The sequence below is a fragment of the Phyllopteryx taeniolatus genome, chromosome 2, assembly GCF_024500385.1.
Source record: "Phyllopteryx taeniolatus isolate TA_2022b chromosome 2, UOR_Ptae_1.2, whole genome shotgun sequence".
Taxonomy (NCBI): Eukaryota; Metazoa; Chordata; class Actinopteri; order Syngnathiformes; family Syngnathidae; genus Phyllopteryx; species Phyllopteryx taeniolatus.
The window spans coordinates 16,710,365-16,726,151 of record NC_084503.1 but is presented as its reverse complement, the minus strand read 5'-3'; the positions used below and the strand labels follow the sequence as shown (position 1 = coordinate 16,726,151).

General features: G+C 42.6%; 1 protein-coding gene across 1 annotated transcript in view; it reads left to right on the top strand.

Annotated features, from left to right (window-relative positions):
• The window catches only part of pcdh17 (protocadherin 17), an 87,365-nt gene extending 76,928 nt beyond the window's left edge, over nucleotides 1–10,437 (top strand). The window contains exon 5 of the mRNA XM_061762949.1: nucleotides 10,066–10,437. Coding sequence (XP_061618933.1) covers nucleotides 10,066–10,088 — 23 coding nt within the window. The 3' untranslated portion in view covers nucleotides 10,089–10,437. The remainder of the gene's footprint in view (nucleotides 1–10,065) is intronic.
• Nucleotides 10,438–15,787: the final 5,350 nt, after the last annotated feature.

Sequence of the window (15,787 nt, the reverse complement as noted above, 5' to 3'; positions counted from 1 at the left end):
ATTTGTGAAGGCCCTGCTCAAATCAGTGAGGGGAAAAGCTAGATGAAAAGGTCCATAATGAAGACAGGATATTTAATAAGAAGTAGATGTATGAATTCCATCTTATGGATTTGTGCCCCAGGCAAGTGCAAGAATGACTCCATCCATCCATTTTCTGAGCCGCTTATCCTCACAAGAGTCACGGGAGTGCTGGAGCCAATCCCAGCTATCATCGGGCAGGAGGCGGGGTACACCCTGAACTGGTTGCCAGCCAATCGCAGGGCACATAGAAACTAACAACCATTCACACTCACATTCACACCTACGGGCAATTTAGAGTCTTCAATTAACCTACCATGCATGTTTTGGGGATGTGTGAGGAAACCGGAGTTCCCGGAGAAAACTCACGCAGGCACGGGGAGAACATGCAAACTCCACACAGGCGGGGTCGGGGATTGAACCCCAGACCTCAGAACTGTGAGGCAGACGCTCTAACCAGTCGTCCACCGTGACACCGTAAGAATGACTGGTGTTACTAAATCAATTAATAGCAAACGTCTGAATGGTTGGACATAAAAGCTGAAAGGACATTTCACTAAATGCCACCACAACTTTACAACCAACTTTATTCAACTTATATTTGTCCTATTATCAATGAACTTTTGAATCAATTCCAAACATATCAGATATCAATGCAAATGCTTGTGCCTCACCAAGATTTTATACATTTTGTCATGGTCTGTGTTTTGGGTTTGGGTTGTGTTTAGTTTTGTTCCATGTTTTCCTGTGTTCCATGTTTGTCGTGTGCTCATTAGGTTGTTGTGTCCACCTGTTCTCGTCTATTTTGTGTCGACCAATCAGCTCTCTCCAGCCACTCGTGTCTTGTCCAGGTGTTCCTCGTTGTCTCGTCAATTTGTTTGTATTTAGTTCCCTGGGTTCTTTCAGTCCTTGTCGGTTCATTGTCGTTGTCACATGTCTTGCCATGTCATAGTCGCCAGTTGTTTTTGTCATAGTCGCCAGTTGTTTTTGTCATAGTCGCCTGTTGTTTTATCATTGTGATTAAATATTATTATTTAGAGATTCCTGCACTCCTGCCTTGCCTCCCTGCTTCCCTGCAATTGGGTCCACCATGTTCTTGCCTTGCGTTCCTCGCCGTCGCCCTAACCATGTTCATGACACATTTGATTTACATTTGAATTTTTTTTTAAATTTGTAACTTTGTCTATTATTATATTGTGGATATAAAGGAAATTTTAAAGGAAACCCAAGACATCAAAACTTTGTCATATTTTAAATGTGCATACAAAGTATTTATTTAAAAAAATAATAAAAATAAATAATAATAATAATAATAAAACATTATATCTGCCTGTTTACTTGCTTATGGGGAAAGCCATTTTTAGGTCTTTTCACTCTTGCGAGTGTGCAAATTTGCGATGTGATGAGGTAATATATGTATTCACCGGTTCCGGTTTATTATGCAGCTTGTTTTTGGATATTGTCGAAGTCGTGTCCTTCGGGCCAAAGAGGAAAAGAAGCCAGCATCTGTGATGGTATGGGGCTGTGTTAGTACCAATGGCATGGGTAACTTACACATCTGTGAAGGCACCGTTAATGCTGAAAGGTACATACAGGTTTTGGAAAAACATATGCTGCCGTCCAAGCAACGTCTTTTTCATGGACGCCCCTGCTTATTTCAGCAAGACAATGCCAAACCACATTCTGCACGTGTTACAACAGTGTGGCTTCATAGTAAAAGAGTGCGGGTTCTGGACTGGCCTGCCTGCAGTCCAGACCTGTCTCCCATTGAAAATGTGTGGTGCATTATGAAGCATAAAATACGACAACGGAGACCCCGGACTGTTGAACAGCTGAAGCTGTACATCAAGCAAGAATGGAAAAGAATTCCACTTACAAAGCTTCAACAATTAGCGTCTGTTTTTATTCATGTTTAACACAATGTCCCGACTTCATTGGAATTGGGGTTGTACACACAGCACCCCAAATTGACAGAAAAATACGGAATTGTTTTTGCAGATTTATTAAAAAAGAAAAACTGAAATATCACACAGCCATAAGTATTCAGACACTTTGCTCAGTATTTAGTAGAAGTACCCTTTTGAGCTATTACAGCCATGATTTTGGGGTATGATGTTTTTCACACCTGGATTTGGCGATCCTCTGCCATTCCTCCTTGCAGAGCCTCTCCAGTTATGTCAGGTTGGATGTTGAACATTGGTCGACAGCCATTTTCAGGTCTCTCCAAAGATGCTCTATTGGGTTTAAGTCAGAACTCTGGCTGGGCCATTCAAGAACAGTCACGGAGTTGTTCTGGAGCCACTCCTTCGTTATTTTAGCTGTGTGCTTAGGGTCATTACCTTGTTGGAAGGTGAACCTTCGGCCCAGTCTGAGGTCCTGAGCACTCTGGAGAAGGTTTTTGTCCAGGTTATCCCTGTACTTGGCCGCATTCATCTTTCCTTCGATTGCAACCACTGTCCCTGTCCCTACAGCTGAAAAACACCCCCACAGCATGATGCTGCCACCACCATGGTTCACTGTTGGGACTGATTGGACAGGTGATGAGCAGTGTCGGGTTTTCTACATGCATACCGCTTAGAATTGAGGCCAAAAAGTTCTATATTGGTCTCATCAGACCAGCGAATCTTATTTCTCACCATCTTGGAGTCCTTCAGGTGTTTTTTAGCTAACTCCATGCGGGCTTTCATGTGTCTTGCACTGAGGAGAGGCTTCCATCAGGCCACTCTGCCATAAAGCCCTGACTGGTGGAGGGCTGCAGTGATGGTTGACTTTCTAGAACTTTCTCCCATCTCCCGACTGCATCTCTGGAGCTCACCCACAGTGATCTTTTGGTTCTTCTTTACCTCTCTCACCAAGGCTCTTCTCCACGATTGCTCAGTTTGGCCGAAAGGCCAGCTCAAGGAAGGGTTCTGGTTGCCCCAAACATCTTCAATTTCAGGATTATGGAGGCCACTGTGCTCTTAGGAACCTTAAGTGCAGCAGAAATTTTTTTGTAACCTTGGCCAAATCTGTGCCTTGCCACGATTCTGTCTCTGAGCTCTTCAGGCAGTTCCTTTGACCTCATGATTCTCATTTGCTCTGACATGCACTGTGAGCTGTAAAGTCTTACATAGACAGGTGTGTGGCTTTCCTAATCAAGTACAATCAGTATAATCAAACACACCTGGACTCCAATGAAGGTGTAGAACCATCTCAAGGATGATCAGAAGAAATGGACAGCACCCAAGTTGAATATAAGAGTGTCACAGCAAAGGGTCTGAATTCTTATGCCTGTGTGATATTTCAGTTTTTCTTTTTTAATAAGTCTGCAAAAAAATCAACAATTCCGTTTTTATGGGGTGCTGTGTACATTAATGAGGGAAAAAAATGAACTTAAATGATTTTAGCAAATAGCTGCACTATAACAAAGAGTGAAAATTGAAGTGGGTCTGAATACTTTCCGTACCCACTGTATACACTGTATGAACAAACAACCATTACTGTATAAACAAACAACCATTCCCACTCACATTCACACCTATGGGCAATTTAGAGTCTTCAATTAACTGACCATGGATGTTTTTGGAATGTGGGATGAAACCGGAGTTCCCGGAGAAAATCCACGCAGGCACGGGGAAAACATTCAAAGTCCACACAGGCGAGGTTGGATTTGAACCCGGGTCCCCAGAGACAGGCAGGAGAGTACTTGGTGTATCTTCTGGCAGGAAAAGGAAGGAAGGATACTTGGTGGTGGAACCTCACAGTACAGGAAATTGTACCGGGAAAGAGCTAGCTAAGAAGAAGTGGGACACTGAGAGGACCGAGGAGAGGAGAAAGGAATACATTTAGATGCGACATAGGGCAAAGGTAGAGGTGACAAAGGCCAAACAAGAGGCATATTAAGACATGTATGCCAGGTTGGACACTAAAGAAGAGAAAAGGATCTATACAGGTTGGCCAGACATAGGGATAGAGATGGGAAGGATGTGCTGCAGGTTAGGGTGATTAAGGACAGAGATGGAAATGGTGCCAGTAGTGTGCTGGACAGATGGAAAGAATACTTTGAGGAGTTGATAAATAAGGAAAATGAGAGAGAAGGAAGAGTAGAAAAGGCAAGTGAGGTGGACCAGGAAGTGGAAATTATTTGTAAGGGGGAAGTTAGAAAGGCATTAAAGAGGATGAAAAATGGAAAGGCAGTTGGTCCTGATGACATTCCTGTGGAGGTATGGAAGCATCTAGGAGAGGTGGCTGTGGAGTTTTTGACTAGCTTCAAAGGGATCAGCCCTGAGCCCCTTCCTGTTTGCAGTGGTGATGGATAGGCTGACAGATGAGGTTTGACTGGAATCCTCGTGGACCATGATGTTTGCAGATGACATTGTGATCTGCAGTGAAAGCAGGGATCAGGTGGAGTAACAGTTAGAAAGATGGAGGCATGCACTGGAAAGCAGAGGAATGAATATTAGCCGAAGTAAGACAGAATATATGTGCATGAATGAGAGGGGTGGTGGGGGAAGAGTGAGGCTACAGGGAGAAGCGATAGCAAGGGTGGAGGACTTTAAATACTTGGGGTCAACGGTCCAAAGCAATGGAGAGTGTGGTAAGGAAGTGAAGAAACAGGTTCAAGCAGGTTGGAACGGGTGGCGGAAGGTGTCAGGTGTGTTATGTGACAGTCTCTGCTAGGAGGAAGGGGAAAGTTTATAAGACAGTGGTGAGGCCAGCCATGATGTACGGATTAGAGACAGTGGGACTGAAGAGACAGGAAACAGAGGTGGTGGTGCCAGAAATGAAGATGTTGAGGTTCGCTCTATGAGTGACCAGGTTGGATAAAATTAATAATGAGCTCATCAGAGGTACAGACGGTCAAGGTTAGATGTTTTGGAGACAAAGATAGAGAGAACAGACTTTGATGGTTTGGACACATCCGGAGGTGAGATAGTGAGTATATTGGTAGTGGAGTTGGCCAATCAACCACACCCTGGATCTTGGCTGGATCGGCACGAAGCTGGCCCTTCTCCACGATGAACCCCAAAAACTGTACCAACTCCGCATGGAACTCACACTTCTCAGCCTTGATGTAAAGACGGTTTTCCATCAAGCGCTGCAACACCATGCGGACACACAAAACACAAAACAGAATCAATTTATCATGTCCAGCAGCACATCATTAATAAGACACTGAAACACAGCGGGCGCATTCGTGAGTCCAAAAGGCATGACCAAATACTCAAAATGATCTAATGGAGTATTGAACGCAGTCTTCCACTCATCTCCCTCCTTCATCCTCACCAAGTGATAGGCATTGCGCAGATCTAATTTTGTGAACATCTTTGCAGACTGCAAAGGGGCAAACGGCGAGTCCAACAGTGGGAGAGGATACTTATTCTTTATTGTGATGTCGTTGAGACCCCGGAAATCGACACAGGGTCGCAGGGTCCCATCTTTTTTATCGAAAAAAAAAGATAAAGAAAAATCTGGCACTAACTGGCGACAATGAGGGACGAATCAACCCGGCAGCTAGCGAAGTTGAAATATAATTCTTTAATGCCTCTTGCTCTGGCTTGAAAATCTGATACAGCCTCGCAGATGGTAGTGGAGCCTCGGGAATCAACTCTATGGAGCAGTCATATGGACGATGCGGAGGCAAAGACTGGGCGCGATCCTTACTGAACTAGTTGCAAATCATGGTACCCAGCCGGTACATTAGCCAAATCGATGTGCTCGTCTTGAACACAGGGGGTTGTCGTCAACATGGCAGACTGCAGACAGTGAGAATGACAAAAACTGCTCCAATTCACAATCTGTAGTTGATCCCAATTAATATCTGGAAGTTGTATGAAGTTTTAACCACGTTAATCCCAACACAACTGGAGCCGATTGACAGGGCATCACAAAAAAAGCTTACCTGAAAAAAAAAAAAGTTACCTGAAAGCTTTAAACACAGTGGAGCCGTAATATGTGTTGTAACCACCAGGAGACGCCCATCCAAATCAAGCACTTTTCTAGGTTTGCTTAGTCTGTACAGTGGACAATTTAGAGTTTCTACCACACAGGAATCCACAAAACGGCAAAATCGGCTCCGGAGTCAATTAACGCGGAAACCTTTACGCTGCCGCCACACCCCGATACAATTGAAGTCTCTTGTTGTTCGATCCAGTTTTCAATTCACTGGGTAGCATGTCTTCATCAAAATACTCACATGATGAGACGTTCTTTCCGTAGGCAGAAGGCGCTGTCACCACCACATGGCCGGTTGGCTGAAGGTCTCGCCATGCAGGTGGATACCTTGTGTCCTGGTTGGCCGCAGTACAGAGACGCCCCCGCTTTCATGCGTCTCCGACATTCCGTCTCCGTCAGTCGCCCCCCGCCGAGATGCATCGGCTCCTCCACGGCCAGGCCCGGCTCCCTCGTCGACACAGAGGTGGATGGGGGAACACAGGTGGCGTCTTCCTTGGCGGACGAAAAATGTCCCGGGGAAGCAGACCCAAAAAAAATGCACCGTTCAGCCGCCCGCTCGCGCTGCCGTTCCCTCAGTCGATTGTCCAGTCTAATGGCTAGTCCGATCAACTCCTCCAAATTAGCGGTCTCGTCCCGGGCAGCCAACTCATCTTTTGATGGCAGGAGTCCCCAACGAAAAATGCTGCTCAACGCAACATCGTCGAATCCACTCTCTGCTGCCAGGATGCGGAATGTAATGAATGGAGTATCCGGCCACTGATAAGTTCCCCTGGGAATGGTCCAACAACCTGAGTCTTATCCTGGGCATACGTGACCGGTTGTTGGTCAAATACTAGGGTACATTGATAAATAAATTGACCACAGCCACCAAGCTCCGCAGCATAACGAGGTGGAATCGGGAGACAAGCTTCCCTCGCGGGTGGCACCGCGGCCACCGCGTTGGTGGCAGGTGCTTCTGTCAGAACCGGAGGTGATCCAAGTGCACACAACTGATCAACCCGAGAACTCAGCGTACTGAGATGAGCCTCCCTGAGCTTGTGTGACGATGTCTCGTGTCTTCTTACCAAATGTCCCTGACTTGCCAACACGTGACGAAAAGAGTATGCGTCTGTGGGATCCATTTTGGTCGGAATATTCTGTCACGGACGACAATGCCGTAAGGGCAGATCCCAAAAAATAGACTCTAGGTAAGAGGTCAGAAAAATTTTAATTCAACGACAGAGCATGTGATGGCGAGACATACTAAGCTCACAACCAGTGAGAATAAAAAAACAGATAACGCGGGGGGACACGTATAATTGTAGAGAACCTAAATTGGGACAGAGGACTGACGTCGACGCCAAACATGGGGCAAAAACGAGTGAATATTCCGATGCCCACACACTGTCACGGTGCCCCCTAAAAAGGCTGATGATTACAATTCATGACAGGTGCGTCACCGATGTCAACGCCCACCTTCGCTCACCCAGAAACTACAACACAAAGAAAAACAATTGAAAACACAGGGCCATGAAAACATAAGCCAGCCGACAAACTGAAGGCACCTTTTCTTATGATAATGGCGGGAGTAAATACATGTACTTTGGCCCTTGAGTGACTTAAAACGGTGTGTCTGACAGGAACCAGCTTGCAAATTCTTTGCCTGATGATGACAAAATGAACACAATAAGAGGGCGTAAATAACAAACTTCCTCGAGACATGTACTATACAACAAATATGTCTCAGTTTTGGTCTTCACATTTTATTTCAATTCTGTTCGACATGTATTTATCCATCTACTGTAGAATTGTGCTTTGGTGTGTTTTTGCTTTTTCTGTCATTAGACATGCCCCTTCCCAAATCAGCGTAGGGGACCACCACATTATCTGAATATAAACTGTAGCGAATACCTTCCAGTTGACTCGAACCTGTACAAACGGAATGTATTAACTTTGATGCCACAGATGAGCTTCTGGAGTCACCATGAAATCATGTTAGCCTTGGGTTATACAACAAAAAAAATGGTGTTCCATTTCCATTTATGTCTCTTTCTGTCACTCTTTTCATGTTTCTGCCCTTCAGACATCTTGCTCTCGTTCTGCCTCTCCTCCCCTTTCTTCCGGACCACCCAGCCTATCAGCACATGAGTGTGTGAGTGAATGTGTCGGCGTGCATGTGTTGTGCATCTTGGCCCGTGTCATAGCGCATATCACAGCCCAGTGCACATCTGAACACCCTCTTTTCAAGTGTCAGTTCCGTGGCAGAGGAACAGTGACAGTGCTGTGTCAGATCATGTGCCTGACACCATTTGACAATAAGCTTTCACTTTACCATGAAAGAATGTGAAGTTGGGTTCTGTCACACAGCCTTTGTCTGACAATTATGCATGTTCTGACCGCTTTCTTTACTATCAATTTATTGATCTGTTGCCTAACCTACAGATCAAGCAATTGACGAAATGCATGATGCCCTTGTCACCAATTTCAAGGACTGAAGAGATGTATGTTTCATGTCAAGATGAGAACGGAATACACATTTTCATTGCATAAAAATATAATACTGTAGTTTATAGAGTAATTGATTTGCTGTTGCCGAGGGAAGTTTCTGCTTGCACTCCTCACTCGGTAACAAAAGGGAAAAGACATAAAGGATGATTAACCCTCATGTGGTCAAATTTTCACTGTGATCATTATATGTAAGAAAGTAAGTAAGTACTTAGAGTACAGTACATATTTACTTAAGGAAGGAAGGAAGGAAAGAGGTAAGTAAGTGATTACTATGTATTCCATACAATATTGTTAGAAAATATACTTCATTTCTAAACTATTTGGCAATCCCGTTCAATGAAAATAAATGCACCAGATGGTTCAGCACCATCTTATGTGAACCGTTAAATTCCAAGCGGTTGTAAGCCGTGTGTGATATGTAGACCATGTCCATCCCTGATGGCATCAATACAGAGGTAACGCTTGACGCACAATGACAATCCCTCTCGATGTAAGAAGTAACAAATTCAAACAAAACCACACATACAGAAGATAAGACATTATTTTTTGAATTCAACGTGAAAATATTCTGGTTGCAGATCTTTTATCCTTCTCTGTCATTACACATTACTATATTTAATGGACACCATCTTAAGACTGTCATTTTTAATGTGCCCTGAGATATGTTTTCTTTATTCATTAGCAAAAAAGGGACACATTCAGAGGGATACTATTTCCATTGTGAATATAGTAAGCATGAAGGGTTTACTGCTATGAGCTTATTAATACTATCCATCTATCCACTTTCTGAGCCGCTTCTCCTCACTAGGGTCGCGGACATGCTGGAGCCTATCCCAGCTATCGTCGGGCAGGAGGCGGGTTACACCCTGAACTGGTTGCCAGCCAATCGCAGGGCACATATAAACAAACAACCATTTACACTCACATTCACACCTACGGGCAATTTAGAGTTATCAATTAACCTACCTTGCATGTTTTTGGAATGTGGGAGGAAACCGGAGTGCCTGGAGAAAACCCACGCAGGCACGGGGAGAACATGCAAACTCCACACAGGCGGGGCTGGGGATTGAACCCCGGTCCTCAGAACTGTGAGACAGACGCTCTAACCAGTCGTCCACCGTGCCGCCTTTATTAATACTATTATTACATAACTTCAATTTTATCAAATTGACAATAATTTCAATGAAATGTTCGGTCATTATAATAAAGAAAACATTAGCAGACCCATATTCAGTAGAGATATTTAAGCCCTTCTCTCACCTAGTGGATCAACGTCCCCTGTCCCATGGTGTTTGGTTACAAGGATGAGTTTTCAGTTTTCAGTTTATTCAAATGCTAATAGCCAGTAGAGATAGAAATACATGTTCGTGGGTGGGAAAAAACATTTTAGAAACACTAAAAAATTATGTTGTTAATGTAGATGTTAACAGGCAAAGTCAATACCCTGCTGCAATGAACCAATTCTACTTGGCCAAAACCTTAAACCTTGGTAGATATGATAAAATCCTTGCTTATCAGCACAATGCAGAAAATAGTTTATGTAATTAGGGTGAAAGACCTTGATTTCTTTATTGTGTGTGTGTGTGTGTGTGTGTGTGTGTGTGTGTGCATGCGTGTGTTTTTCAGTGAATCAACTGAGGCACATTTAACATGCGGAAAGTCCTGCCAGAGTTAGAGGAAAACAGGACTTCCGCTTGGAGACCAGACAGCGCTCAACAGACAACTGCTTGTTGTCACACATAAGTAATGTAGGCCAGGATATGCAGACTGGGAAATACAAAGGAGAGCACTCAGTGCCACCACTCTAAAATTTTTTCATAAATACTGCAAAGTGATGCTTTGTCTTTCTGCTGCACTGAACCTACTCTCGCTTACAAGACAGCTGTGCTTTGGTGATGTTTCCAAGACCAACTTCGAGCATACATTCTGACAGCTCCCATATATTCTGATGTATTGTTGTTCATGTTTAAATGCTTTTACTGCTAATAAAAACATAATAATGTACTTCCCCACTAGTACGAGATGAATAAATCAAACAATACAATGTTTCTAAAATAGAAGTGTGTTTGATAGATTGTAAAACTGAATAATCTTGATATGTGTTAAATTTTAGGATTCAGCAACTTAAAAATAATGTCCAAAGATATAGGTTTAAAAACATTTTATATATATTAAACTATAAAGCTCTAGCAGGGAAGTGATGACTGTGCTAAGCGCTTTAAGCTCACAGCAGTTTCAACAAGTGGTGACTCATTTGCCCGACACGTGATTAACAATCTAAACCCCTTTGCAGAAGATGAGGTGAAAAGGTGCTAGTTCAAAATCAAAAGTCTGCTTTTGACAGGCGAATGTCGGTGGGTCTCAGCAAACAGCACAAAGCCTGACACTTGTTTACATCGTATGCTCAAAGCTGCCCAGCTTACTACCTGATGTGACTTCATATTTGGATGACGGTAAGAGCACATAACGTTTATTTGCATAAAACCTTTGATTTTGGGTACAAGTCTCCTTGTTGAGATTAGAAGAGTTTATTTATCCCATTAGTCAGATTTAGCTTTGTTGGTGTCAGTTGCGAGTGGTATGAGCAGAGTCTGAGACATGCAACAAGGAAAACCCAAGCATTTGATGTATGCGCAGCACATGACAAAACAAGAATGTGAAGACATGCATGCCCGTTGCCCCAAAACGTAATAAGATTCAGTATAAATGCATGGTTAGCATGGTTAGCACCCCCTGCGACCGGTATTAACCAGGGACACAGTGAGACATTACACAGGGGTAAAAAAAATCTTTCTTCACCCTTTGAGGGGGGGCTTGACACATCAAGCTATGTCCAAGCAGCCATGTTTGACGGAATCCTTTTTTCCTTCAGATTACTAGCTGCAAGGCTCTACTGACAGCTGAAGGTTTGTTGTGACGAAGTAGGGCTGTGGAATTAGATTAATTGCCAATGGAAGGCTTCTTTCGAAAGCGCCATGATCTGTGATATCGGTACTCATACAAAATTACTGCTTGAAAAGCCCAAAAAAGAGATAGACAATATGGTGAACATACACGTTCTCTAAGCCTTCCAGTGTAACCATGGTGATTTGCTGGCTTATCCAACATACCAAAATCGTAAAGGTCACAACGCAACATATAAACAAAATAGGTAACCAGCAGGTGCTTAACAGGTTCAATTGCTTTTCTCTCAGTTAGGCAAGTTGTGCACACAATTTGGCCACCATTGTCATTGTGAAGGTCAAATTCTGCTGCCCTCAAAGCCATGGCTACATACAGTGATTTTATTTATTTTAAAAAGCATACTGTATAATATCTCTATTTTTATTCTTGGCATTTGATTTACATATACATGAACAGCTTTTTGGGTCACTGAAATCAAAACTCTAAACTAGTGGTTCGTAACCGGTGTTACCTTAATACCCGCAATTCCCTATTTTTGCAAAGTTGGGATCCACTTTTATATCATCATCAATCAATATGAATATACTTATGTGTTCAAGGGTCTATTCAGAGCACATTAAGAAAAAATGAACATAATTATATGGATAAAAACCAATTAAAATTAAATGTCAAAATTTCACCTTGATATCAGCACTCAGTGCAACATCAATAGTTTTCCTTTTTTTAACAACAGTTTCATCAGGTTGAATGACTGTGCTTTAAAAACACCAATTGGAGCTGTTGCTGGAAGTTGTGTTTCCCCTACCCTAATATTCTTTTGTTGTGCTGCTCTGATATTCACGTTCACAAGATGCTGTTTCAAACAAGTTTGACTTACTGTCAAAAACTTATCACGAACCATAATGTCTGCTAGCTAAAGGCTGAGTGGGATTATATTTTTCTATGGAGTAAATCAATGGCTAGCGCACGAAGCAGTTACATTTCCTGTCTCTTTCTTAATGTCATCCGTGTGGGATCAAGAAGGTAGTGAATAAGGGTTCAATACGCCTCTGCACCATCCTGTAAAATACAAATACATATACTGTACATGTTACCCCTACAACAATAAAATTTCTGATGCATTCCTGTCGTAATAATGTTTTTTTTTGTTTTGTTGTTTTAAAAAAAAAAATTAAAGCCAAGACTAACCTGGGATGCATTTATACATATTTCACAGTACATGGGGTACTCAGTTTATGACGTACAAATACAGGTACAGTGCCGTGAAAAAGTATTGCCCCTCTTCTCAAATTCTTATATTTTTGCATAGTTTCCCCACTTTAATGTTTAAATTTACATTCAAACAAATGTAAATATCAAAGAGATCACAAGTAAAGATAAAATGCTGTTTTTAAATGGGGATTTTATTTATAAAGGGGGGAAAAAACTATTCAAAGCTTCCTGGCCCTGTGTGAAAAAGTAATTGCCCCCTTCTTAAATCATGAATTAACTGTGGCAAATCACATTTTATGGTTCATTTCCACTGTGCACACCCAAGCCTGATTACGTCCAGACCTGTTCAATGAAGACATTTCTTACAGTCACTTGAACCTGTTTGACAAAATGAAGTCAGCCAAAAGATCTAAAAAAGCGGCAACAAAATGCCGCAATCCAAAGAAATTCAAGAACAGACAAGAAATAATACAAGTATAGGCCTGTCACGATGATTACTATATCGATTTATTGTATAATAACTAAAATGGATGTGATGTTATTCAGGACTCGATAAATTGTCATTGTTGTGGTGAGCCGGCGTGCAGATCATACAGTGAGCCGACAGAGTTGGACGGCTGTTTCATTAACCGCTAGTGGGCTCATGCAACGCCGGCGGGCCGGGACCCTCTTGGCGGTGTTGGCACCGTCCAATACTCCAAGCTCCATGGCCTTGCTCCATATGCAGTGCATAGATTCATACAGCAGAGACACTTAAGCGAAAGTTAACTGTTTATTGCCATGCGCCAATGAGCTAGCTGCTAACAAGCTAGGATATGAGCTAAGGAGTTGACCTAAACAGCTCACTCCACCGCGGCGATACCGTTTAAAACATCAGCGATTTGCTCGGAGTTGTGTGTGTTAGTCCCCAATTAACACAAATACGGAAACGTTAACTGTTTATTAAGCATCACCTCATTGGCACGTTTATACACACACACACACATATATATATATATATATATATATATATATATATATATATATATATGTATATATATATATATATATATATATATATATATATACATATATATATTCATTCATTCATCTTCCGTTCCGCTTATCCTCAGTCGGGTCGCGGGCGAGAGACGGGGTACACCCTGAACTGGTCGCCAGCCAATCGCAGGGCAAACAATCAACCACTCGCACTCACATTCACACCTACGGGCAATTTAGAGTCGTCAATTAACTTACCCTGCATGTTTTTGGGATGTGGGAGGAAACCGGAGTGCCCGGAGAAAACCCGCCCAGGCACGGGGAGGACATGCAAACTCCACACAGACGGCGCCAGGATTTGAACCCCGGTCCCCAGAAATGTGAGGCAGATGTGCTCACCAGTCGTCTACCGTGCCGCCTATATATTCCTTTCATCAAGGTAATTTGTTGGCAAACCCTGCTGAGAAATTGGTATTGTATGCGTGTACTCTTCTTTTTTCTAGACACAGTAGTCTCGTGAAATGTGTAGTTGAGTGGGTGCAGTTAAAAAAATATCACGTTCAGGTGGTTCTTGTAGAAACTTATTTAGAAGGCTAAGCTGTATATTAGCAGTCGTTGGGAGTAGACAACTTCAGTCCTTTTTTCCTCACTTAATCATTCTCTTTTCTCTCTCTGTCTCTCACTCGCTTTCTTTCTCTCTCTCTCTCTCTCACTTTCTCTCTCTCTCTGTCTCTCTCTCTCTCTCTCTCTCTCTCTCTCACACACACACACACACGCTAGAGCTAGCAAGTCCTCCTTTCACTGCCTGTCAATTATCTGCATTACCAAATTATAAAGTAACCTACATCCATCACGCATCCTTCTGCACCCGACAGACCCGAATGTACTGTATAATGCATTAGGCAAAGCCATAATTCATTGTCTTTTTTTCCGCAGCCTGCAGTGGTTGATTAAAAAACTTGTCAACATGTAAAAAAAAAATATATCCAACATGCACCAAGTAAAAACTATTAGATGGGGCGCACATTGTGTATTTGTTAGGTATTTTTACACAATTGGTCAAGTGGGTGCAGTTATTTTGAATGTGGCTAGCCATACAGGTGAAAGCTTATTAATTCAACATACCACAGAATGGATGCTTCAAGTGTATGCATTATTTTTTGCTCCTCGTTTTAACTTTCCCTTTTCGTTATTTCTGTCTCTGCTCTGACTTCACATTCTTCTATCCTCTTCTTCCCCACATCCACATTGCCCTTTCACACAACCCAGTCACCATTAACTCCCGTGCCTCATGGACTGCTGTTCTCTGAACTGAATCACATCAACTCTTTCAAACATATGTGGCAGGCCTCAACATTTTGTTGTCAGTCAAAGCTGCAAGCCTTCACTCATCGCAGGTGTTGATGAGAAAAAGGCTCTTGCCTCTATTCTCATACAAACATCCAGGAACCCCATCAATCCTCCTCCATCAGCCTCCCAGAGCTGTTACAACACAAAACGCTTCAAATGAAAAATGGAGGTACATCAGCAGTCTGCTCACATCATTCTCCATCCGCACAATGATACAAAAAGAGGCAAGGTGATGTTATGAATAATGAATCGTGCTTCCATGGTTACCGTATATTTTCTTGAGCAGATCCACATGTGCTTTTTTTTTTAACTTAATACAATAACACATCCATTTGTGTGCCATTACTATATTGTTGTTCTTCTGACAGTTGTTTTCTAGCTGAAAGCTATCACCCACACAAGGTTTTGTGTTCACCTATGAACAGTATCACGACTTTGTCTTGTTGGCATGAGTGCTGCTCCCCTGGAACAAAATTGTAGTTCAGCACTTTGCTCAACTGCTCTCATGATCATAGCTATTGAGGATCAGATTGTTATTCACCCACCATTTTGTTGTCTTTCCAGAGCTGGCAAATCTTCACACAGATTTTTTTTTTTTTCCCCTTGCTCCATGCTGCCACTCAAGTCAAGAGTGCAACTCCAAGAAAGCTATCAAAGCTTGTTTTGAAAAGCACTTTCAAACATAGTGCCAAGTAATAGCAAATTAGGTTACCAACTTGGCTGGTGGCGGTAGCCCAGCCAATACGAGCGTATTTGTTGGCACATCAGCCTATTGTCTTGGTTTATGAACATTTTTTACAGATTTTATTAATCGCCACTATTGCACCATTCAGTGGTGCCAAATTGACAGCAGTGTGTGTTTCACTGAAACCAGTGTCCCAGCTAAGTGGTAGTAAAGAGCGAG